This window comes from Mastigoproctus giganteus, chromosome 1 (assembly GCF_048544385.1).
Source record: "Mastigoproctus giganteus isolate SK-2022 chromosome 1, ASM4854438v1, whole genome shotgun sequence".
Classification (NCBI taxonomy): domain Eukaryota; kingdom Metazoa; phylum Arthropoda; class Arachnida; order Uropygi; family Thelyphonidae; genus Mastigoproctus; species Mastigoproctus giganteus.
In genome coordinates this window covers 107752505-107779202 of record NC_143575.1, presented here as the reverse complement: position 1 = coordinate 107779202, position 26698 = coordinate 107752505, and the positions used below count along the sequence as shown (strand labels likewise).

Genomic DNA, 26698 nt, shown 5'->3' with positions numbered 1-26698 from the left:
GGTTTGAAGTTGGACAGTAAATGGATGTTGGCTAGTGGCGGCACGTCTTCGGACTGTTTTGAAAGAGAGAGCAGGGATTATAGAAGCAAATTCAGAAGAACAGTGCCCATGGAAGTATCTGTAGAAGAGGCATGCAGCAGAAACAGTGCGTCTATGAGAAAGCGAGTGGAGAGAGACTGTTAGAGATGAATCATTAATTAACCTAACTGCCCTCTTCTGAATGGAATCAAGAAGCCTGAGAGAGGTTTTGGGGGCACCACCCCAGTTGTGGGAACAATATTCCATGGCAGGGCGGATTTACGATTTATACAGAGTGAGCAGCTGTTTGGAAGAAAAGTAACGCCGAGAGCGAAAGAGAAAACCAAGTTTTTTAGATGCAGAGGAAGCAATATTTGTAATGTGCTTGTGCCAAGAGAGAGAGATTAGAAGTTAGGGTAATCCCCAAAAGAGATATATCATTTTGCCTAGAAATCGGAGTGTCACTAAAGATAAGCATAGGAGCAGAAGAATCCTTTTTGCAAGATATAAGGCAAGACTGAGTTTTAGAAGGGTTGAAATCAACTAAGTTGTCTTTGCCCCACTGGAGAATTACCTGAAGATCGGCATTTAAGGAATTGGTAGCAGATTTTCGAGAAGTTGAAGCTGATTGAGCAGGACAAGGTTTCTCAAAATGGAAGGTTGATTGCAATGTGCTATCATCGGCAAAACTATGGATAGGATTTCCAGTCAATGGAAGAAGGTAGTAGTAGTAGTAGTAGCATGTGATGCAAGAAAGCAAATGTATGAGCTTATGCAGCATCAGCCAAAAAAAAAAAAAAAATCACACCATTCCCTCCAAATGCCTGTCCCGTTCCTCCTTAAATTTATTCAACCTATCAACTTCCACAACGACAGATGGAAGTTTGTTCCAGCAATTAACCACCCGCTGGCTAAAGGCAAATTTCCGCACATCTATTCTACATCTGTCTTTTCTTAATTTGAATTTATGCCCCCTTAGGTTCATAATCTGAACAAGTTGATATACAAGAGGAAAAGAGTGGGGGAAAGAACTGAACCTTGGGGGACACCGGCATTAGTGGAGAAGTTAGAAGACAGAGCCATCTACCATCACCCTCAGTGAGCGATCAGAGAGAAAACTGGATGACCAATTACTAAAAACAGTTAGCAACCCATAAGATGGAAGCTTGTTTAGAAGACCTTTATGCCAAACACGATCAAAAGCCTTTGAGATGTCAAGAGCAACTACTTGTGTTTCACCGAACCTTTCCATTGAATTAGTCCATAAATGGGTAACATAAGCCAGAATATCTCCAGTGGATCGACACTGACGGAATCCATACTGGTGATCGTTGATCAGACGGAAGGTTTCTAGGTAGTTTAAGAGTTGGCGGTTAATTGATTTCTCCATTACTTTAGAAAGAGTAGAAATAATTGCAATGGGACGATAATTGGATGGGAGGGATTTGTCACCCTTTTTAGGAACTGGCTGGATATGAGCAAATTTCCAAGCAGAAGGAAAAACACCTTTGGAATAAGAAAGTGAAAAAAGGCGGCAAAGAATAGGAGTAAGTTCAGGAGCACAGGTTTTGAGAACAAGTGGAGAAATACCATCAGGACCTGGAGCTTTCTTAGCATCAAGATTCATCAAAATCCTTCTGATATCCTTTTGACGGAAGACCACAGGAGGCATTGAATGGAGCGTGTTGGGAATGGTGGGAGGTGTTTTACCAAGACCATTAATACATGAGCTGGAAGAAAAATGGGATGCTAGCAGGTCAGCTTTATCCTTGGCTGAAGTGGCAACAGAACCATCTGGTTTGGACAGAGGTGGGAGCAAAGATGGGCAAAAGTTGTGGCCAATAGCTTTGGCAAGAGACCAGAATGCTCGGCTACCATTAGGGCAAGAAGCAAGTTTTCTACTCTTAGCCTGTTCAAACTCTAGTTTGGACTGATTAATAACTGCTTTACAACTGTTGCGAGCTTTGGTGTGGGCAGAAAATGAAACTGAAGAATTAGAAACAAGCCAATTACGATATGCAACATTCTTCTCTTGGTCAGCCTTAGCACATTTATTGGAAAACCAAGGTTTAGATAAAGGACGAGATTTTAAAGTGGAGTGTGGGATAAAGGATTCCATTCCTGCAAGAATAATTTCACTGACACGATCTGAGCAAATGTCGACATCAGAAGTTTTGAAACAGTAATCCGACCAAGGAAAAGAAGAAAAAAAGTCTCGCAGGTCATCCCATTTTGTATTCTTGTAATGACAAACAATACGTGGTTGGGAATAGCCATGAGATAAAGGTTCCATTGGAGAAGAGACAATCACCAAGTTGTGATCTGAAGTGCCTAAAGGACCTCTTACTTCGACCGTGTGCTTAGAAGGGTTGTTTGTGAGAAAAAGATCAAGCGTATTGGCTGTATGATTAGGATTTTCCAGTATTCTTGTAGGTAAATGAACAATCTGTGCTAGGTCATTAGTAATTGCAAAAGCCTCAGCATCTCGACCTGCTGGGTCGGTGTGACTAGAAAATGGAAGCCAGCTGGAGTTGTGAGCATTAAAATCACCAAGGAAAATTACTTCACTGTTAGGAAAGTTGGACTGGAGAAAGTCAAGTTGCAAAGAGAGAAAGTCAAAGAGCTCCAAGTGATTAGTGGAGTTTGGAGAACGGTAGAGACAACAGCTGAATTTTACACAATGAGGTAGAGAGATTTTAAGCCAGAGAAGATCAAAGAGAGGAGATTCCAAATTGCCAAGTCTCTGACAGGGAATATCAGAACGGACATATACACAAGTACCACCTTTGAGGCGAAAGGAATCATACAGCGAATAATTTGGGCATCTGAGATGAGCAGTAGATGAATCAACCGATAACTGAGATTCTGTCAGAAAAAGTACATGGGGTTTGGCAGACTGCAAGTGGAAATGGACACCGTTGAGATTAGAACTGAGACCACGTATATTTGTGAAATGAATTAGGAAGTCCTTGGGAGGTTTAGATCTTTTCGCAGATAAGCTTGCTCTATTAGTTTGACAATTCATGGTGTATTCAATAGTAAGAAAAAGTAGGTGGGACATGCTGTATGAAGTAATGAAATTTTTGGATATGGCGTACATGTGGTAAGAATATACCCAGATCCTTGACATAACGTGGCCTCGACAATGCTCCCCACATACACACTACTCGGACTCCCTCCAGTCACTATCTGGCAGAGTAGAGGTAGCAAGATTATACACTAGCTGATCCAGAAGCTTCCTAGAGAGTTACCAATAGGTTCAGTCCGGTGTACTAACTAGCGGCTGGCCTGCGAACACCATTTTAGAGCTGTACCCTCGAAATGTAAGGAATATTGGATCTCGCCATGACGTTCATCATAACCTCAAAAGTCATCAATCATACTGCATGATGGAAGAGATAGGGAAGGGTTGACCGGAACTTAGCTCTACAGACTAAACATGGGTTCCACCACTTCAAGCCTCCAATAAGCAAAGTGGTGGTATTTCACCGGTTCATGAGCGTCATCTACCACCTAGTACTGCCTGGTAACATAGAGGGGCGGCGTTCCTCCATGTGGTGTGGGTGCCACACCTTGACCCCTGCTTACGTTGGTTCACACCTGGGTGGTCACCCACCATGTACTTGTGCATGGAGGTTATACCCAGGATTACTAACAGTCCCACCATCGTGAAGTTGCAAGCAGAGGATTTGGCTGTCACAGACAGTCCGGACTTCGCCGAAATTGGGTCCACTTGACTTGAGTGTCACCCGAATATCAGTTCCATCAGTGTTTTAGACTCCCAGGTAGCAAGTACAGCTTGTCTGGCATATCTGAGAGAATGTCTGTGACAACCTCAAGGTCTGGAACTAAAAGTTGCTAAAATTATTTAATTCCAAAAATTTAATTTCAAGACAACTAAAATTGTATTTTAGTTGTCTTGAAAAAACAGGAAGTCAGACTTGGTTTTTCTAGATAAGGTGACCTACCTCTTCATGGAGGGGATGGTAACTCATGATGTGGGTGGAGATAGGTGGTAGATGACTGTTATCAACCAGTGCAATACCACCACTTTGCTTATTGGAGGCTTGAAGTGGTGGAACCCATGTTTAGTGTCTAGAGCTAATTTCCGGTCAGCCCTTCCCCCCCATCGCTTCCATTGTGCAATATGATTGATGACTTTTGAGGTTATGATAAACATCATGGCGAGACCCAATCTTCCTTACATATCAAGGGTACAGCTCTAAAATAGTGTTCGCAGGCTAGCTGCTAGTTAGTACATAGGACCGAACCTACTGGTAAGTCTTTAGGAGGCTACCGGATCAGCTAGCGCATAATGTGCTACTTCTACTCTGCTACTTCTACTCTGCCAGATGGTCACTGGATGGAGTTCAAGTAGTGTTTATGCGGGAGGCATTGTCGAGGCCACGTTATATCAAGGATCTGGGTATATCCTTACCATGTGTACGCCATATCCAAAAATTTCATTACTTTATACATGTCCCCCCCCCCCCACTTTTTCTTACTATTGAATACACCATGAATTGTCAAACTAATAGAGTAATCTTGTCTGCATAAAGATCTAAACCTCCCAAACACTACCTAGTTCATTTCACAAATATACGTGGTCTCAATTCTAATCTGAATGTTATCCATTTCCACTTGCAGTCTGCCAAACCCCATGTACTTTTTTCTGACAGAATTTCAGTTATCGGTTTATTCAACTACTGCTCATCTCAGTTGCCCAAATTATTCACTGTATGATTCCTTTCGCCTCAAAGGTGTATTTGTGCATATGTCCATTCCAATATTCCCTGTCAGAGACCTGGTAATTTGGATCTCCTCTTTTCGATATTCTCTGGCTTAAAATCTCTCTACCTCATTGTTTCAAATTCATCTGTTGTCTCTACCATTCTCCCAACTCCACTAATCACTTGCTCTCTTTGCAACTTGACTTTCTCCAGTCCAACTTTCCTAACAGTGAGGTAATTTTCCTTGGTAATTTTAACGAAGGTTGGCAGGGTTGTTAAGGACACTAATGACAGAACGCTGCTGCAACAGTATCTAGAAAAGTTGAGCAGATGGGCCAAGAAGTGGCAAATGAAGTTTAACATTGACAAATGTAAAGTACTAGATATGGGAAGCAGTAACCCCAGAGTAACGTATCAACTCTGGGGTACCACATGATAGTAATAGAGAACAAAAAGGACCTGGGGATAATTGTGCAGACAGATATTAAGTTTTCTGAGCAGTGCAGATTCCCTGCAAGAGTAGCTCATGGTGTCTTGTCAATGATATACAGGAATTTTTGTAGCAGGGATAAGGAGGTGATTATCCCCTTGTATAAAGCAATGGTCTGGCCACACCTTGAGTACTGAATACAGGTCTCGGGGCCTCATTTTCAGAAGGATGTAGAGCTGTTGGACAACAAGATTAGTGAATTGAACAAAGGGTTGCTCTTACGAAGAAAGGCTTAAGTTTTGCAAATTACAGTGTTTGGAGACTAGGCACCTGCATGAAATCTGATTGAGGTGTATAAAGCCTTGAATGGTTTGAGCATGCTCAATGCTGATGGGATTCTTCCTCTTGCTCAGAATAATCACCTGAGAGGGCATAAATTCAAATTGAGGAAAGACAGATATAGGATAGATGTGCGGAAGTTTGCTTTTAGCCAGCGGGTAGTTGGTTGGTGGAACAGACTTCCATCCTTTGTTGTGGAAGTTGATAGCCTAAATAAATTTAAGGTTGAACTGGACAGGTATTTGGATCAAATGGAGGGATGACATGGGAGTGTTTTTTTTTTTGGCTGATGCTGCATAAGCTTGCTTTCTTGCATCGTATGCCTCTACTAATGTTAATGCTAATGTTCACAACTCCAGTTGACTTCCGTTTTCTAGTCACACCCACCCAGCTGGTCGAGATGCTGAGCCTTTTTCAATTACTAATGACCTAGCACAGACTGTTCATTTACCTACAAAAATACCGGACAATCCTAATCAGCCAATATGCTTGATCTTTTTCTCACAAACAACCCTTCTAAGTACATGGTTGAAGTGAGTGGTCCTTTTGGCACCTCAGATCACAACTTGGTAAGTGTCTCTTCTCCAATGGAGCCTTTATCTCACAGCTATTCCCAGCCTCATTGTTTGGCATTACAAGAATGCCAAAATGGGATAACCTGCGAGATTTTTCTTCTTTTCTTTGGCCGGATTACAGTTTCAAAACTTCTGATGTCAGTGTTTGCTGAGATCGTGCCAGTGAAATTATTCTTGTAGGAATAGAGTCCTTTATTTCACACTCCACTTTAAAATCTTGTCCTTTATCTAAACCTTGGTTTTCCAATAAATGTGCTAAGGCTGTTCAAGAGAAGAACGTTGCATATTGTAATTGGCTTGTTTCCAATTCTTCAGTTTCATTTTGCCTACACCAAAGCTCGCAATAATTGTAAAGCAGTTATTAATCAGTCCAAACTAGATTTTGAACAGGCTAAGAGTAGAAAACTTGCTTCTTGCCCTAATGGTAGCCGAGCATTCTGGTCTCTTGCCAAAGCTATTGGCCGCAACTTTTGCCCATCTCTACTCCCACCTCTGTCAAAACCAGATGGTTCTGCTATCACTTCAGCCAAAGATAAAGCTGACCTGCTAGCATCCCATTTTACTTCCAACTCATATATTAATGATCTTGGTACACCCCTCCCAACACGCTCCATTCAATGCCTCCTGTGGTCTTCCATGAAAATGATGTCAGAAGGATTTTGACGAATCTTGATGCTAAGAAAGCTCCAGTTCCTGATGGTATTTCTCCACTTGTTCTCAAAACCTGTGCTCCTGAACTTAATCCTGTTCTTTGCTGCCTTTTTCACTTTCTTATTTCAAAGGTGTTTTTCCTTCTGCTTGGAAATTTTCTCATATCCAGCCAGTTCCTAAAAAGGGTGACAAATCCCTCCCATCCAATTATCGTTCCATAGCAATTACTTCTACTCTTTCTAAAGTAATGGAGAATTCAATTAACTGCCAACTCTTAAACTACCTAGAAACCTTCCATCTGATCAACAATAGCCTGTATGGTTTCCATCAGTGTCGATTCACTGTTGATATTCTGGCTTATGTTACCCATTTATGGACAAACTCAATGGTTTTCCATAAATTGGTAACATAAGTCAGAATGGTTGCTCTTGACATCTCAAAGGCTTTCAGTCATGTTTGGCATAAAGGTCTTCCAAACAATCTTCCATCTTATGGTTTTCCAACTGTTTTTTTGTAATTGGTTATCCAGTTTTCTCTCTGATCGCTCACTAAGGGTGATGGTAGATGGCTCTCTGTCTTCTAACTTCTCCACAAATGCTGGTGTCCCCCAAGGTTCAGTTCTTTCTCCCACTCTTTTCTCCTTGTATATTAATGACCTTCTTCCATTGACTGGAAATCCTATCCATAGTTTTGCCGATGATAGCACATTGCATTCCACTTTCCATTTTGAGAAACTTGCCCTGCTCAATCAGTTTCAACTTCTTGAATATCCACTACCAATTCCTTAAATGCAGATCTCCATGTAATTCTCCAGTGGGACAAAGACAACTTAGTTGATTTCAATCCTTCTAAAACTCAGTCTTGTCTTATATCTTGCAAAAAGGATTCTTCTGCTCCTATGCTTATCTTTGGTGATCTCTGATTTCTAGGCAAGACGATATATCTTTTTGGGGGATTACCCTGGCTTCTATTGGGGATTACTCTGTCCTGGCACAAGCACATTACAAATATTGCTTCCTCTGCATCTAAAAACTTGGTTTTCTCTTTCACTCTGGGCATTACTTTTCTTCCAAACAGCTGTTTACTCTGTACAAATCCGCCCTACCATAGAATATTTTTCCCACATCTGGGGCGGTACCCGCAAAACCTCTCTCAGGCTTTTAGATTTCATTCAGAAGAGGGCAGTTAGGTTAATTAATGACTCCTCTCTAACAGAGCCTCTCCACTCTCTGTCTCATAGACGTACTGTTTCTGCTGCATGCCTTTTCTACAGATACTTCCATGGGCACTGTTCTTCTGAATTGGCTTCTATATTTCCCACTCTCTGTTTCAAAACAGTCCGAACACGTGCTGACGCCAGCCAACATCCATTTATTGTCCAACTTCAAACTCACAGAGCCATCTTTTCATATTCCTCGTTTATTCATTCAACTGCCGTTTTCTGGAACAACCTTCCGTCATGTGTATTTCCTGAAAATTAGAGTCTACAGAAGTTCAAGTCTAATGTCAACAAATACCTTCTTTCGTCTAATCAACCTTCAACCCAAGCACGGTGCTAAGTACTATAGGTTCTAATACCTCTCGTGTTTGGGGTTTTCATAAAAAAAAAAAAAAAAAAAAAAAAAAGCTGTCCCTGCCACGAGGCCAAAGGTCATTCTTCTCAGTTTATGTTATTGGTCAAAGAGTGACTGGTATGTTGCTGTTGTGATAATTATTAACCAATGCAATGGTTTGTAAAAATCACAGCAGAATACAAAATAGTATATGCACATGGCCCAGGTAGCTATATAGGTTAATGTTTGACAAATAACAATGTCTCTTTTGAAGATCGTCTGCTATATCTTGTCTACCCTCTCTAAAACACTTAAATAATTGAAATATTTTTCCTTGGGACAGAGCCTAATCTCCATTCGCTGTCCATTTCACATGTTTCAGTGTGGACTTTTCCCCAGCTTTACACAAACAAAACTTTGTGTTGATTGATTGTTCCATACTTTGGTTTCATGCTAATGAAACCTTAATACAGATTGTTATGGGTTATCCAAAAAAAATCCCGACAACAACAACAGAGAATATTTGTAATATATGGGCAAATTCCTGTGTGTTTAAAATTTCAAGTCTTTTGAATTTTAATCTATGCAAAAAAAGATCATTAAGGAAGCTTTTTTTTTTTAAATTAAATCAATCAATATATTTTTTGTAGCAAAAATGAAATATTCCTCTCTACCAAAGTGTCGAGATGCTTGCGTCACCAAACCTCTTGCTTTTCCTTTGTAATATTTTCTGAATCCAGTATATGTTCTATGTGTATACCAGTATAACTTTTCAATATGATTCATTTGTTTAGTACAGTAAACCCCCGCCATTCGCGGGGGTTACGTTCCTGAGAAATGCTGCGAATACCGAAAACTGCGAATACCGAAAACGCGAATACTGAGTTATGGCTCCCATAGTAATAAAGGGGTTCCATTCCAAAGTATGAAATATTTAAGAAAAACTAGTCTAAAATTTTGTCTATGTATGTATTATACGTATCTTCATAATATGACTATGTACATAGACAGTACATAGTGAAATGCAAGCATATGGCATCGAAATGAAAATAAGAAACAATTTAATATTAAGTGTAATATTTATTAGAAATTTCAAACAAATCTTTCAAACCAGCGTCTTTGCTAGCTAAAAAACTTATCCCACCAGTGCTATCACCAGTTTCGCTAAAGTGTTGATAAAGGAGTTTTGCCTTTTCACGAATGATGAGTGAACTTAACGGAATTTTATTTTGAGTTCAGTCTTCTATCCACAGATTTAAAGCCTTTTCCATTTTTTTATAATTTAACATCACGAGTTATAGAGCAAATTTTTGAAGCAATTAGCGCGTTTCACAGACACTACGGCGGATTTTTTCTTCCGATTTTTTGATTGATCGTACCGTTGACTCATTGATTTTATAATGTTTTGCCACTGAGGAGACACTTTTACCATTAGAAATTTTGTCTAATAACTCAATCTTATTCGCTAATGTCATCACCTTCATTGATCTGTTCACATATCCCTTGTTATTTGTAGCCATATTTTTGTACGGGTTAGAAAGAACTTGTCCACAATAAAGCCACTTTCTTCTGTTAACCCACTCGAAAAAGTCTGATTTCACTAACACACTGCAAAACGGTAGATTTTTCACTTTTGTAAGCATATCAATTTATAAATTCATAAATTCATTCAATTTATAAGCATATAAATTAAAAGCAAACGACGAAACTTTCCAGGACAAATGCATAACACGTACTGAACAAAAGGATTAGCCAGAAACATCCACGCTCGTGATTTTTTCACCCCTCTCCTCCCCACCCCCTGAGTGCTGTTTTGACCGTGAAAGATAATTTTAGCCACGCCCATGTTTTTTTATGGCAGAAAATGTTCACGGCGCTTTAAAATTCATATCTTTTTTAGGTTTCATTTTATATTAAATCAGCGAACGCGAAACCGCGAATAGCGGGGGTTTACTGTATTAGTCGTAGTAGAAAAATGGGTGAAGGTAAAGAAATAAACTACAGAAAGCTATCTGAAAACTACTGAACTGGTAAACTGCTTCTGTTAAGTGCTGATTGGGCTGAATCATTACTTCAATCAATCAATGAACCTTAAACCTATGATGTTATAGTCTTTTATACCCATACCAATCAGATCATTTGTTACCAGCATGTGTCATTGAAGCGCTTGTTCACATACTCTTATTCACTATTAAGATATACAGTGTTAATTTTATGCAGCCCACCTGTGAACTGTGTATGTTATGGAAATGAATATGTTTGGTTTGCATTCATTGCTTTTCTTTGTTTTTTTTTTTTCAATCAGCTGTTCAAACATTCCCACTCAGCAGTTAGTTTCATTGGTTGCTGAACAGCATTAAATATGTTATTCAAACATCATAGAAGATACCTAGCCTTGCATTCAGCAGAATTTTTTACATCAGAGGAACAATGAAGAATTGCTTGATATTATATTTGGTATTTCATTTACAATTAGTTGTGGTAAGTGAATCACAGTTTCTGACTTTTATGCAACAGCATATGTGAGGAAATACTACCCCTCCCCCAGTGAAATATGGGAAGAATACTCTTTCCTTCACCTCGCATTTGCCATTGTATAAAGGTTGGTAATAATTCATTTAACAGTATCAGTTATACAAGTTGGTGCAATGTATCACTTCTGTACATAGTACATCACTAAAGTTGGTGAAATGGCATTGTTTTCATTACATCTCATGTTGTGAATACCTTCACAATGAATTTCATGTCATTGTTCTACTTTGAATAAGTATCCTTTCCCCATTAATGATTCTGATCCACAGGGGTATAAATTTGGCAAAAATAAAATACATGCTCCAGATATTTATAACACTGTGATAAATAATAATGCCGAAACTAAAAACTAGCCTGACATGATTAATAACATCCTAGACAGGATCTTTCCTCTGGACAACCCTATCCTAGATGATGATCTTCATGCTCGAATTAGATTGGAAGATTCTAGGTAAAATCCTGAAGAGGTTAGCCCTGCATTCTCACTGGAAGAATTACAAACAGCCATTAAAAAGGTCAATGTTTCTAAATGTACTGGCAGTGACCTTGTTGAAAATATTTTCATCATCTGAGTAGTAAAAACATTTCCTAACAGAATTCTGCTAATGTTTAACAAATGTCTCTCAGAAGGAATTTTACCTGTATCTTGGAAAATAGCTTTTATAATCTACAAACCTGAAACTGTTTTCTGACCCAAAAGCATACAGACCGATTGCATTACTTGCCAACATGGGGAAATTTCTTGAACAATTAATATTCCTCAGAATCCAGAAACTGTTCTATGACAAACAGCTATTATCAAACAAACAATATGGATTTTCTCTGGGATGCTCATGTGAAGATGCCATAGTGCAGTGGTCTCCAAAGTGGGGGTTTTTGGTTTTGGTTTTTTTTAGGAGCATTAGCAACTAAGGTCATATTGCTCCGGGATATGCGGTGGTCATTCCTTGACCTTTCCGCATCCTCCGTATTTGGTGGTGACGGGCTCGAACCCCGGTCTAATCAAGAAGCGTGTGCTACGCACTGCTGCTCCTTCCCACCTGGCTACGGAGGCGCCCCAAAGTGGGGGTATGCTTACCAAGTCACCATGGGGTAACTTGGTAAGCACAGCGAATGATGTAATCTTTCCATTTGGATCAACGAATGATGTAATCTTTCCATTTGGATCAACGTACCTATGTGAGGTGACTTTCTTTGCAATGACTATTATTAAAACCATGTTTAGAAATAAACTTAACTTGGAACCAAATCTTTGGGTAACTATGTCTCAAAATATGAAACTAAGATACACAGCAGTAATGAAAAATATTCAAGCACATTTTTCCCACTGAAAAATGCTGTTGATTTGATTTATACCACTTTGTATTTTAATTTCAATTTAGTTTTGTTTTGTATTTTTGCATTGAATTAGATTGTGATCTTTTCAAATTATATGTGATTTTATATATGTGATTCTAGATACAATGCATACCATGTAAATTATTTATAAATAAAACAAATAGTATTACATTACATGTACTACACTTCTTACATTAATGATTTCATATCATTTTGTACTTGAACTTCAATTTAATTTTGTTTTGCATTTTTTTTATTTGTGATCTTTTAAAATTATATGTGATTTTATAAATGCCTTCCATGTAAATGATTTATAAATAAAAATATATATATATTAAAGTTTTAATTTTTTTATTCCGGGGTGTGTGCTAGTCCTTTTAAGTAAAATATGGGTGTGCGAACAAAAAAGTTTGGAGACCACTGCCATAGTGGACTTAATAGAACATATTGACTCCTTAATGGCTGAATATGAGCTGCCAATTTTTAATGACTTCGAGGGTCCATTCAATTCCCTTTGGTGGAAGAACGTCCTTTAATGACTAAGAACAGCAAACTATAGCTTCCAACCTTTCTCTTTAGTTTTAAAATATTTCCAGGACAGACAAGTATTAATAAAATCAAACAATCTTTAAACAAATTAATTAATTTCTTAAGCTGTTTACAGAGGGTGCCCCCAAGGTTCCATTCTGGGACCTCTGATATGGAATGTGATTTTAAATGACTGGCTAATGAGAAATTTTTCAAACACACATATCACTGCATAGGCAGATGATGTTACTATTATTATTATTATTATTATTAGTCATATGGTGCAAGGAAGCCTGAGGCTTATGCTGCACCAGCCAAAAAAAAATTCTAGAGTTACCCTGAGAGAGAGAGAGAGAGAGAGAGAGAGAGAGAGAGAGAGAGAAGCAGAAAGGAATCACCAAGAAAGAGAAGAATGATGATATTCAGCTCAGGACCCTGGGTGTGCCAAGCCCATACTCACCAGATGTGAGCCCCTGGGGTTAATCAGGGGAAGGTCAAGAGCAATACTTGAATCCAATGCCAAATCTGTTCTACAGGATCTTGCAAATTCGGCCAAACCGAACAAGTTAAATATTAATCCACTTAAAGCTAAAATGCTTCTGCTGAAAGGTAAATTTGATCACAATAGATCCCACAAATAAAAATTAATATTCTTCAATTTCCTTTAATAACAGAAATGAAATACTTTGGATTAATACTGGATGAAAAATTAAACTTCACTGCTGATATTTCACATTTAATACTGGATGAAAAATTAAACTTCACTGCTGATTTTTCACATTTAGTGACCAAAGTTAAAAATTTCTCCAGAGCTCTCATACATATTACTCAATAGGACTGGGGCCTTTCGAGGAAAACTCTTAAGTCTTTATGTTTCTCAACAGCATTAATCGCTGTTGTAACCTTCAGCACCAGAACCTGGTTTCACAGGATACAGAATAAAAAAATTTCCAAATTAATTTCTATACAAAGGAGCATACTACTTGCCTTGATGCCTGCCTGCTGTACAGCTTCATCAGCTTTCATCACGTTCTTGCAAGATCTAGTCCACTAGAATTTCACATAGCTTACAGAGAGTTGCGTTAAAGACTGAAAAAAGGAATTCCAACCAACTTCTATTCTACTTGAATAATCATAACATCAAGGGCAAGAAGAAAAACATCTAGAATGAATTTGTCTGTTCTGGAAATATTTTAAAACTAAAGAGAAGAGTTGGGAGCTACAATTTGTTGTTCTTAGTCATTCAAGGGCATTCTTCCACCAAAGGACAGCAGACATGATTTTTACCTAATGGATAAAGGAAGAAGAAGAAAATGGTTCTCTATATCCATGCATATGTCACATCTCATCACTTGGCATCAATCACTAAATGATAAATTGTACAAATTTGGACGTCATCATGCATCTTTGTTTTTGCAGACAATGTGAAGACTGGCAGCATGTTTTATTTGACAGTGACATTTATGAGGACTTGAGAATTCCCTTAAAAATTGTGTTAGAGATTTCTGCCCTGGATTGGAATATTACATTGTAGAAAACAAAATCACCTGGTTTTTGTCTCTTTTTATATTATAAATTTAGAAGAGGCAAAGTGAGTATGTATGAAAGCTACATATTTAAATGGCAGAGTTGAACAAACATGCCTGGTACTACCTAACCTATGACTTATATACATACATACATATATATATGTATATTAAAGAAGATTATAGTTACTTATTCTCAGTGGACACAACCCAGATGGTCTTTTCAGGGCCCTGAAATAACCAGGGTTGGTCCTGAAATAACCAGGGTTATAATGATTGACAACCCAGGTATGAATTAACTCCACTATATGAGAGATGCCAAACGGTATACAATAGTTAAAGACTAAACTAAAATTTAGGGCTATAGCCTCAACCACGGAATTTACTAAACATACAAGTTAGTGCAATGCATCAGTTCTGTATGTAGTAAATCACCAATGATGATGTTGGTGATGTGTGGCATCGTTTTCATTAAATCTCATAATTCCCCATTAGAGAAGACTATTGTTACTTATTCTCAGTCATACCACCACCCAGATGGCCATTTCAGAGCTATTTGGGCATTCACCAGTTGGTGGGTAGGTATAATGATTGACAACCCATAACTGAGTACCTGCAAATACTTTGGTGATTTACTATGTACAGAACTGATGCATTGCACTAATTTTTTTTCTAGTAAATTCCGTGGTTTGAGGCTTTAGAACTAAATTTATTTATTTTTTTTTTTTTCAGTATATCACAGATCCCAACATTTATACAAATGCAAACGGGGGGGGGGGGGGGGTGTAGAAATAGTAGTCTACTGTATCTCACTGTTAAAATGAAAATATATGTTATAAGTCTTAAATGTAATATCAAGCTAGTCTCTTATAACCAACATTTTCCCATGTGGCTTTGTTTCATTGGAAATTTTTACAGTCCACTGGGAAGGTAAGAGCAAACTGACATTACCAATGGCATAAAAGTTAGGTTTCTTCTTATGTGGTCAGGGGGAGAAAAAATATTATTGTTCTTAATTTTCCACTTTGCTGTTGGTAAAAATTTTGCACTTCAGTTTGCCATTTTGAGTGCAGTGGGATGCAAACATTAGCGATGAAACATGGCTGTGGCATGTGAAGGGAAAGTCTGCTCTGATAACAAGAATGAGACATTGCCTTTCACACATAAAACAGCTCTGATTGAAAAAAAATGAAAGAAAGAACAAGTACGTCTAGGTATACCAGAGGTCCCAATATGCGCCAGACCATTATCGACCATCCACCTGCCTGATTGTTTGTTTCTTTAGGGATTTATTAGGTGCATTGGCAACTATGGCCATAGTGCGCCACACCTGCCTGAATAATTCCTTGACATGATGGGTGCGTTGCTTCGTGCAGTTTCCGCCAGATACACATTCCTCCCTTCTGCTCGAAATAACTGGAAACAGGACTTATCGGACCAGGAGATCCATATCCAAGTTCCAGTACCGATGTTCTTTTGCCCAGTTGAGGCATAGAGTCCTGTGTTGCGGTGTCAGCAATGGAACTCTGGTGGGTCGGTGGTTCCCATAACCTATTGTGGCTAATGATCGTCTATGGCCTTGGTGAAGACGTTTCAGGCATTCTGCTTTCCGGTTGGCTGAAACAATGCGAGACAGACAGCCACATTCATCCACCACCTTTCTCTGCCCCCAGCACTGTCCACGATGAGATGTTATTCTGTAAATGGCATATTTCTGATACACTTTTGATACTGTTGAACAGGGATAGTGCAATTTCTGTACCACCTCCACGATAGACTGACCCACTATCAGCCCTCTTTCAGAGTTGGTTAACTCACAACATTTTATCCATACTGACATTGAATTACCGTCTATGTGAATGCAGTGTACCTATATACCTGCCAAGCAGTGGGTTTGTCCACTAGCAAGAGGGGTAACAGCATCACGTGGCCCAGGAACCAGGTATCCCATGAATTCTGTCCTTTCAGTGTACATCAGAGTAGGCATTTCACTAAGCTTTAATCTTGGCCACCTTATATATGAAGTAAAGTGTTTTACATATATTTTCCCAAATATAAAATATAAGTTACAAGTTATATATTATTATATAATTTATATAACCTGCAAGATGGAATTTAAACACACAGAGTGTACTAACCTGTACATAATCCAATTGTGAAGAAGAGATATATAACACTGGGTGCAATGAGACTCAATAACAGACCACTTGTAGCTAGTAGTGATCCAATTATGGTCACTGTTCGACAGCCATATTTATTTGTCAGTCCACTAGCCACTGGGCCTAAATAAACAAAAGAGAAGATATAGTTGTATGAGTTACTAAACTGAAATGATCTCTTTAATATAATGTCTCAATGATTTTACATTTATTGCTAAATATTTAATATTATGGACAGTTATTGCTCATACATAGCTACCCACTGTTGATTTTAAAAAGCTAGAGATCAGGTATTTGTAAGCAGGAGAAAAACAGGTTTTTTGCAAAAAACAGGTTTTATTTTTAAAAGTCCTTCCCTGGAAATTAAATGCCATAGGATTTCTGACCAGTATAGTGTGCTTTTAAACATTTACCTTACCTAACATTTTCTCTCTGTGGATTTCTGGTTGGATGTTCTATTAGACATAAACTGAAGCTGGACTGCTTCAAGAAAGATACTATTGCAGATATTTACTCTCTTCAGAAATTTTTATTCAAAGCTTTATTCAAAACATGACCCTGATGTCTAGATTTTTTGTTGTTGGGAGCATTTCTACCAAAGCTTCACCAGAAAGAGATCTGAACTCAGTTTTTGTTTTTCTAGGTTGAATATTTTCTCAAACTCAGCATCACTATGAGAAATTGTCAAAATGCCAAGCATGACTTAGGGATAACTTGTAACATTTCATGTTTCCTTGTGCACTTATCAATTTCCACCAAAGAACCACTGTACATCAATCCTTTCTTCTTTCTTAATACCATTTAGTAGGATCTTACACTGAAAGTGTGGTATTGGCAAGACACAGAAAGCCCACCTCAGTGTTCATCCTGTCTGATGAACACTGAGGTGGAAATGAAGCAAACATAGAACTTTTGATGTACCTAAAATATATTGACCTGTACAGGAGCATATAATTAAACATCTATAACTATATATTGCCTGTAAATAAACAATGAACAGACACAATTTGGCCTCAGTAACCCTTGTGTTATTAAGCCCTATACCAACAACAACAACACTGAAAGTTACAGAACTGATACTGCAAGACATTTATTGCTTCATCTATTTCTTTATCTTTAATTGCACCAAGGAGTACTAGAAACTTTACCACAAAAAATTTCAAATTTCAAAATGATGCACTGCCAATTGATGAAATTTGTGATACTTTGGTGTATATTAAGAACATTTTCCAATGGGAAACTTGTGCACCATTTACTCACTTGAAGCCATAAAGTACTTCCTCACTGCGCAAAAGAACAGAATCTTCTCTTCTTGTTTTAAATTCTCCATCATCTTGGCATTAGAAATGCCAATGACTAAGTCAGAATAATCCTTCTGCTTTAGTCTGCTGTTGTAATCAGATTTCTAAAATGGAAGTGGAATATTTGAAAACTGTTGGTAAAATAAATTTGCACTTAACATTCAACATTATATGTAATGAACTCAGTACATGTTTATGAAGTATGACATGTTGAAGAGCTGGGTTTGAATTTTCAAATGTTGGCATAACATTTTATTATTATTATTATTATTTATAAGGTGCAAGGAAGCCTGAGGCTTATGCTGCACCAGCCAAAACAAAATTCCGAATTACTCAGAGAGAGAGAGAGAGAGAGACAGAAGTAGAAGAGAATCACCAAGAAAGAGAAGAATGATGATATCCAGCTCAAGACCCCTGGGTGTGCCAAGCCCATATCATTGCCTTGTATAATGAGATAATCACCTCCCTGTCCCTGCTAGCAAAATTCCTATATATCATTGACAAGACTCGATGACCTGCCCTGGCAGCCCATCTGCACTGCTCAGCAAACTTCATATTCGACTGCACAATTATCCCTAGGTCTTTTTCACTTTCCACTTCCGTGAGTGTAGCACCACACGGTTGGTACATTTCTCTTCAGTTATTGCTACACATATGCAGTACTTTGCATTTGTCAATGTTAAACTTCAGTTGCCAAGTATATCTCATATTGTGAATACCTTCACAACGAGTTACCAAGATATTGCACTACCTCGAATAAGTAACACTTCAATAATGGAGAAGACTACCATTACTTATTTTCGGCAGATACCACCACCCAGACGGCACCATTTCAGAGCTTATTGGCTCTTTGTCAGTGGGTGGGCAGATACCCTGGCGTTGCAATGATGACAACTGATTTGCAAAGTACAACTCCATGATATGATTGCAACACCAGGATACCTACCTACCAATCAATGAAGAGCCAATAAGCTCTGAAATGGTGCTGTCTTGGTGGTGGTATCCACTGAGAATAAATAACAGTAGTCTTTTCCATTGGTGAAGTGTTACTTATTCAAGGTAGTGCAGTATCATGGTAACTCGTGAAGGTATTCACAATATGAGATATACTTAAATGATGCCACTTTGTAACTACAGGCATACCTCTATTAACGAATAGGATGCGTTCCACGAAATTACTTCGTTAAGCGAAACTTCGTTTTCAGAGGTAAAAATACTATGGCCAGAATAGGGATACGTTCCTACGTAAAGAAAATGAAAAGCGTTTTTTCCAACAAAGAAAAGTTTTATTAAATAAACAGTCAACTTACATACAAAGTGAAATCACATTTTAAAATATGAGGTTAAAGTTGATTGTTTATGCTTTTTTTCTCTTTCATTTAACAATTGCCTATACGGAGTTATTGCATTTAACACTGATCGCTTAACTATAACACTTCTTCCTAAATCAGGATCATTTTCATTAAAAAAATTTAAAACGTTTTCAATGTCATTTAAGCACTTTTTTAAATCTTTGGTTGTTAACACTTTTTCGGCAGGAACTTCTTTAACTTCGCCTTCATTATCTTTGTCTTCGTTGCTAACAAGGTTTTCTAAATCTTCCACTGAAAAACCATCATCTTCTGCATTCAATAAATTTCTAACATCCTCTTCATCAACATTTTCGAAACCTATTGATTGAGCCATCTGGATAACTTCATTTTATAATTTCTTGGATGTTATTTTCTTCTTCTAGTACAACTTCTGGCCATATTTTGCGCCAAACTCCATTTAAGCATTTCTTAGTGACTTCTTTCCAAGAACTATCAATGTTTTCAATTGCGTTTTTAATGGTGTAGTTTTTCCAAAAAGTTTTAACTGTCATTTCCTCTTTATCCTCTAGTTCAGTTAAATTGCTTAAAGTTCGACGCAGATAATAAGCTTTAAATGATGCTATTACTTCCTGATCCAATGGTTGAATCAGGGAAGTTGTGTTTGCTGGAAGAAACACAACTTTGACAGGAATGCATGTGTCCAACGTGTGAAGATCAGTAGGATGTCCCGGAGCATTGTCTAACAACAAAAGAGCTTTTTCTTCAAAGTTGTTTTTTTGACAATACCGTTTTACTCCAGGACAAAAGTGGTTAACAAACCAATCAGTAAATAACTCCTTGGTAACCCACGCTTTTCTATTTGCTTTCCATATTACAGGTAAATTCATTTTTATGTTACCTTTTAATGCCCTCGGATTTTCTGAATGGTAAACTAATAACAATTTTAATTTATAATCGCCAGAGGCATTTGATCCAAAGAGTAACGTTAAACGGTCTTTTGCTGCTTTGAACCCAGCAGCTGATTTTTCTTCAATAGAAATGAAGCTTTTTGTTGGTAGCCGTTTCCAGAACAAACCGCTTTCGTCAACATTGAACACCAAATTTGGTGGAAAATTTTCACGTTCAATTATTTCCTTTAGTTTTTCTGGAAACTTATTTGCAGCTTCAACATCTGCACTTGCAGCTTCTCCTGTTAATTTTACACTATGAATCCTGGCCCGTTTTTTAAATTTCTCGAACCAACCATGAGAAGCCCCAAAGGTTTCCGTAATTTCTTCAGTTTGTTTAGATTTCAGGTGATTAAACAAAAATAATGCTTTTTCTTGAATCACCATTTGACTTAAAGGCATATGACGTTGTGACATATCATCTATCCACAAACTTAACATTTTCTCCATTTTTTCTAAAATTGGATTCCTTAAGCGAGTTAATTTTGCCGCTGTAACATCTGTACAATTTTGAGCAGACTGTTTTATTTTTTCTGATTGACTTAGTATGGTTGTTAAAGTTGATTGCGCTAATCCTAAAGAATGTGCCACATCGGATTTTCTTTCGCCGCTTTCAACACGTCGTACAATATTTAGTTTAGTTTCCAAAGAAATTGCTTTTCTTTTATTTGATTCTGACATTTTAATTAACTAAAACAAAAATATTTCCAATAAAATTTACAAAATCTACGTTATGTAATGCTACAAAGAACCTACGTCAATTATTGCAATGCGCCACACTGAAACAACGTCAGTCATGTAAACAACAACTAAATTAAGCTATTGACGTGCAAAACTGTTATAACAGACATGCCCGCAGCTCGGGAGCACTCGGGAATACGTAACGAATCGCCGTCAGTCACCAATCGGATGATTGTCAGGCGTTGGCGTTAAATTGGAATATTTTTTTATGTTAAATGGGGCTTGAAATTGCGGACTTCGTTATATCGAGGCTTCGTTATCAGAGGTAACGTTAACCGAGGTATGCCTGTACTTAGTAGCTGGCTATGTGTAGACATGATGCCATTGCACAAACTTATACATTAGTGCATTTAGATATATATTAGCTTAGCATAGTATTGTCAAATTAACTTTAATTAAAACAGAAACATTACCCAAACTAGAGAAGCAAAGCAATGGACTAAAGTAGCGGAAGTGCTGCGGCTTGGGGGAGAACTGAAGGAGGCGATTCTCCTATTAATCAAGGCCTAACGAAATGTGCTACTTGTGCAATTTTTGCAGATATTTCTGGAAAAGGATATGGTACAGCCAAGGGGGGGGTATCTTGTGTGTGCGTGTGTGTATGTGTGCGCGTGCGTGCGCCTGTGTGTGTGTGTGTGTGTGTGTGTGTGTGTGGAGAGTGAAGAAATTAGGTGCCACCTCAGTGTTCTGATGGGCATTTATGAGAGCTCGAAGAGCAGAAAGGGTGGATGCCCTCAAAAGAATTAAAATGGGAATCCTATCAAGCTCTCAGTTGCCCAACTCAATACCAGAGTTCATGCTTGTGGCAATCCCCAAAGCAGAATGCATTGATCCCAGGAGGGAGTTATTGTTGTTGACTCTATTGTCAGGGAAATGAGAAATATATTGTGCAAGAAGGATAGGTGGAATAGGACCAGGGTGTGTCTGCCAAGGATGATGTATCTACAACATCATCTACATATTGGGCATAAAGGTGATATTGATGTACACGTTGGGACTAATGATATTAAGGGTAAGAGATCTAATGACTTCTTTATCAAGTACAGGGCAATACTGAGAAACAGTTGTGAGTCAGAATTGAATTTGAAAGTGTCTGCAATTCTGCCCAGACATGAAAGGAAGGAGTGCATCTTGAAAGCCTTCAATCAATTCAGCCCAGGCGAGAATGGAGTAGAATTTTTCTCAGAGTGGTCTGTGTTTATTAACAGGGGAGAATGTTTTTACAGAGATGGGATACACTTAAATAGAAGGGGGTGCAAGAATATTTGCTGATGTTATTAAGGCAGCAATAGGTGGGTCGGAAATCTCTAGCTTGATGTGACACAGATTAATAGATTAACTTGAGCTGCAGGCAGAGATGAAAGTGATTCTTGCACTGCTTCTACTGAAACATGTTGCAGCCTGGAAAGCAAGGTCATGTCATGTAACAAGTAAAGACATGGGCTGTATTAGGGTAACCAAGAGAGAGAGAGAGAGAGAACAAGTGCTTTTACACTAATGCTAGCAACATTGTAAATAAATTTGATGTATTCAAAGTGCTGATTAAGTCATCAAATGCAGACAATTTAGGCATATTGGACACATGGCATCACTCAGATATAAGGAATGCAAAATTCAAATATGGGGAGTACAATGTATACAGAAAGGACAGATAAGACAAGATTTGGTGGGGGGGGAGTTATGCTCTTAGTTAAAAAGTACATAAAGTCTAAGGTAATGCATCCAATTGATATGGGTGGCTAGTGCATTGTTAAATCAGTTTGGTGTGACATAAGCACTGGGAAAACAAAAATGAGAGTAGGAGGGTATTATAGGCCTAATACTGTGACGAGTATACCAAACAACTACACAGAGAAATAGAGTAGACCACTAAATCAGAATGTTTTATAAGCAAGGATTTTAACTTTGCAGATGATGACTGGAATTTGTGGGTTCGTCACACACATACTAGCAAGAGTTTTGTAGATTTAATAACATGCACCTGTATAAAACAGTATCTGTTTTCTACAGGGAAATAGAGTGGGCCAGTAAATCAGAGAGTAGTGACAAATGGGCCTGGAGTACTGGGGTCCATAGTTTAATAATTTCAAATAGATATTTACAGTATACCCAGTTATAAAATATAAGTACAAATTCAGTAGCTTTTGGAACACGTGTCCCTTTATCAACTGACAAATTTGAATACATTACAAGCAAAGTGTGACACGTTACTCATGCGTCATTGTTGTAGCACGGACGTGTGCTGCCTTACGCCAGTGATCATCCATCAATAAAACGGTTGTCTCTAGGATGGGATGTATACGCATGCCTTTCTGGCGATTTAATGCCTTAGGGTTGTTTATTATGTTTAGTGACTCTAGCCATAGGCGGTGGCGAAAGTGTCGCGCGTGGTCCACTATCTCAAAGTCGCGCTTGGGGTCAAGATCGTGGTTGGTAGCCCAAAAATGTTCTGCAAGCACGGACTGGTCAGTTTCGGCAAGCCGGATTGCTCTGTCATGTTCCGTGAGGCGATCCTGGAGACGTCTCGATGTCTCACCTACGTAGCAACTGTTACAGGCCGTACAGGTGATACGGTACACTACATTGCTGCGTAAGACAGGTGTGACAGGGGTCTTCACACTGGAGACAAGTGAACGTAGGTTCCTACCTGGTAATTGCACACATTTGATGTTGTAACTTCTCAGGATCTTCGAGATACGTCCTGACACTCCTGGATAGTACGGAATGTAGGCGGACGATATGCCGACTTGCTTCGGAGGTCTTGGGTTGGAAGTAAGTTCTTGTGCCTGTAACAAGCATCTGTTTAGTACATGGGATGGATAACCGCATCTGGTTAGGTCCGCCTTCACACGGGAGATCTCGTTACGTCTAATTGCGTCGGTGCTGGAATGGCTCCAGGCCCTGGAGAACAGGGTGCGGGCAGTGCTATTGAGATGGCTTGGAGCGTGGCCGGACCCGTAGTTGGTGAATTGACCGCACCACATGGGTTTGCGGTATACTGAGGTCTCTAGACGTGGGCCTACGCGATGCACTAGCACGTCCAGAAACGGGAGCGAACCGTCCACCTCTGATTCTACGGTAAACTTGATGAAATTGGATAGAGAGTTGAGGTGTTCTAGTAGTACCGTTTCAGAACCACGTGGTATTATGGTAAAAATATCGTCGACGTATCTACACCACGTTGTAATAGGTGTAGGTGGGTTCTGGTGTATCTGCTCCTCCAGATCTTCCATGGCGATGTTAGCTACTACGGAACTGACAGGGGCACCCATAGCAGTGCCATGTACTTGTTTGTAGAGTGAGTCTTCAAAGGTGAAGATGCTGCTAGAGAGGCATAGGTTGAGGGAGGTACAGATGTCATCAGTGGATAGTGACGTCCTGGATTGGAGGCTTAAGTCGCTCTCAAGGAGCCTTCTGGCGCAGTGCACGGCCTGTTGGACGGGAATCGAGGTGAATAAAGAAACCACGTCAAATGATGCCATGACAGAGTTATCAGGGATTGAAATGTCCTTAATGATGTTAATGAATTCACTGCTGGTTGGGCTACCAACCACGATCTTGACCCCAAGCGCGACTTTGAGATAGTGGACCACGCGCGACACTTTTGCCACCGCCTATGGCTAGAGTCACTAAACATAATAAACAACCCTAAGGCATTAAATCGCCAGAAAGGCATGCGTATACATCCCATCCTAGAGACAACTGTTTTATTGATGGATGATCACTGGCGTAAGGCAGCAATAGTCCGTGCTACAACAATGATGCATGAGTAACGTGCCACACTTTGCTTGTAATGTATTCAAATTTGCCAGTTGATAAAGGGACACGTGTTCCGAAAGCTACTGAATTTGTACTTATATTTTATAACTGGGTATACTGTAAATATCTATTTGAAATTATTAAACTATGGACCCCAGTACTCCAGGCCCATTTGTCACTATTTGATCACTTTATGGCCATAATACCTACAACGATTGTGTTCAGTTACAAAAGTCCTTCCTCTCAATAGCCCGCAACAGGCAACATTTACGCTTCGCACACAGATGCAAAAGCAATCGAATTATACCTAAAGGGTTCCGATACAAAGCCCCGTTCCACAACTCTCATATGGATCGTGCCTGCTATAACTTCAGCCTACGCACATTAAATTTGTGGATATCCCATCTCCACCGTGAAATCAGGAACACTGACTACAAGTCCAGACTGTTACAACATCTACAAGGTAAGGTCTCGCCTATTGTATTTACAAACCTTATACATACCATCTGCCATCAGGCTAGTCAGACCTCGGATACCTACCGTTTACGCCAACAGCGCAAGTTCATAAACTTAAGCATAGAAGCTAACTCCTTAAAGGCGAACACTCGTTCAGATGACGACTTCTTTCGTCTTGAATCTAAGTAACAAACAACTGTCCAACGAGCAGCTGAGTGTTTTATCAAACGGTATGAAATTCGCCGTTATACCATCGAAACCTCCCATCACACAGCTCGCTATGGGTATAGAAGCCAGTATTACCAACCTTCCCGAAGAAACTGCCAACGAGATCCGATTCAAGACTGCCGCAGTCCTCCGCAACACTCGAAAAACATACTCAAACCTCAACCACCGCCATCATGCCGCCCTGTCATCTATAAGAAAAGACAACTCCATCGTTGTACTTCCTGCGGATAAAGGGCGCCGGACTGCTGTGCTGGACCGATCAGCCTACCGAGAGAAAGCCTTGGCCCTATTACTCGATCCTAACGTATATGAACCTCTACCTGATCCTCCCGTTAAAGTCTTGAAACGTCTGGAAGCAAATGTTAATAAACTTGTCCACGCATGGCTTAAAGATAAGAAGATCCCGACCGCGACTCACCATCTTCTACGTGCTACTGGCTGCCAACTACCGCAATTCTACGGATTACCAAAGATCCATAAACCAGGTATTCCTCTCAGACCTATAGTGTCTTGCTGCAGTGCCCCAACGTATGAACTGTCCAAACACATCGCGAGCCTCCTCTCGCCTCTTATAGGTAATACATCTCACACCGTTAAAAACAGCAGTGAATTCATTAACATCATTAAGGACATTTCAATCCCTGATAACTCTGTCATGGCATCATTTGACGTGGTTTCTTTATTCACCTCGATTCCCGTCCAACAGGCCGTGCACTGCGCCAGAAGGCTCCTTGAGAGCGACTTAAGCCTCCAATCCAGGACGTCACTATCCACTGATGACATCTGTACCGCCCTCAACCTATGCCTCTCTAGCAGCATCTTCACCTTTGAAGACTCACTCTACAAACAAGTACATGGCACTGCTATGGGTGCCCCTGTCAGTTCCGTAGTAGCCAACATCGCCATGGAAGATCTGGAGGAGCAGATACACCAGAACCCACCTACACCTATTACAACGTGGTGTAGATACGTCAACGATATTTTTACCATAATACCACGTGGTTCTGAAACGGTACTACTAGAACACCTCAACTCTCTATCCAATTTCATCAAGTTTACCGTAGAATCAGAGGTGGACGGTTCGCTCCCGTTTCTGGACGTGCCAGTGCATCGCGTAGGCCCACGTCTAGAGACCTCAGTATACCGCAAACCCATGTGGTGCGGTCAACTCACCAACTACGGGTCCGGCCACGCTCCAAGCCATCTCAATAGCACTGCCCGCACCCTGTTCTCCAGGGCCTGGAGCCATTCCAGCACCGACACAATTAGACGTAACGAGATCTCCCGTGTGAAGGAGGATCTAACCAGATGCGGTTATCCATCCCATGTACTAAACAGATGCTTGTTACAGGCACAAGAACTTACTTCCAACCCAAGACCTCCGAAGCAAGTCGGCATATCGTCCGCCTACATTCCGTACTATCCAGGAGTGTCAGGACGTATCTCGAAGATCCTGAGAAGTTACAACATCAAATGTGTGCAATTACCAGGTAGGAACCTACGTTCACTTGTCTCCAGTGTGAAGACCCCTGTCACACCTGTCTTACGCAGCAATGTAGTGTACCGTATCACCT

The 26698-nt window shown here is 39.4% G+C and overlaps 1 protein-coding gene across 5 annotated transcripts in view; it reads right to left on the bottom strand.

Moving 5' to 3' along the window:
* Nucleotides 1–26698, bottom strand: part of LOC150091085 (monocarboxylate transporter 12-like) — a 183417-nt gene that overhangs the window by 51354 nt on the left and 105365 nt on the right. For all 5 annotated transcript variants that reach the window (XM_090374147.1, XM_090374129.1, XM_090374165.1 and 2 more), the window contains one exon: nucleotides 16359–16502. In XM_090374147.1, coding sequence (XP_090230273.1) covers nucleotides 16359–16502 — 144 coding nt within the window. The remainder of the gene's footprint in view (nucleotides 1–16358; nucleotides 16503–26698) is intronic.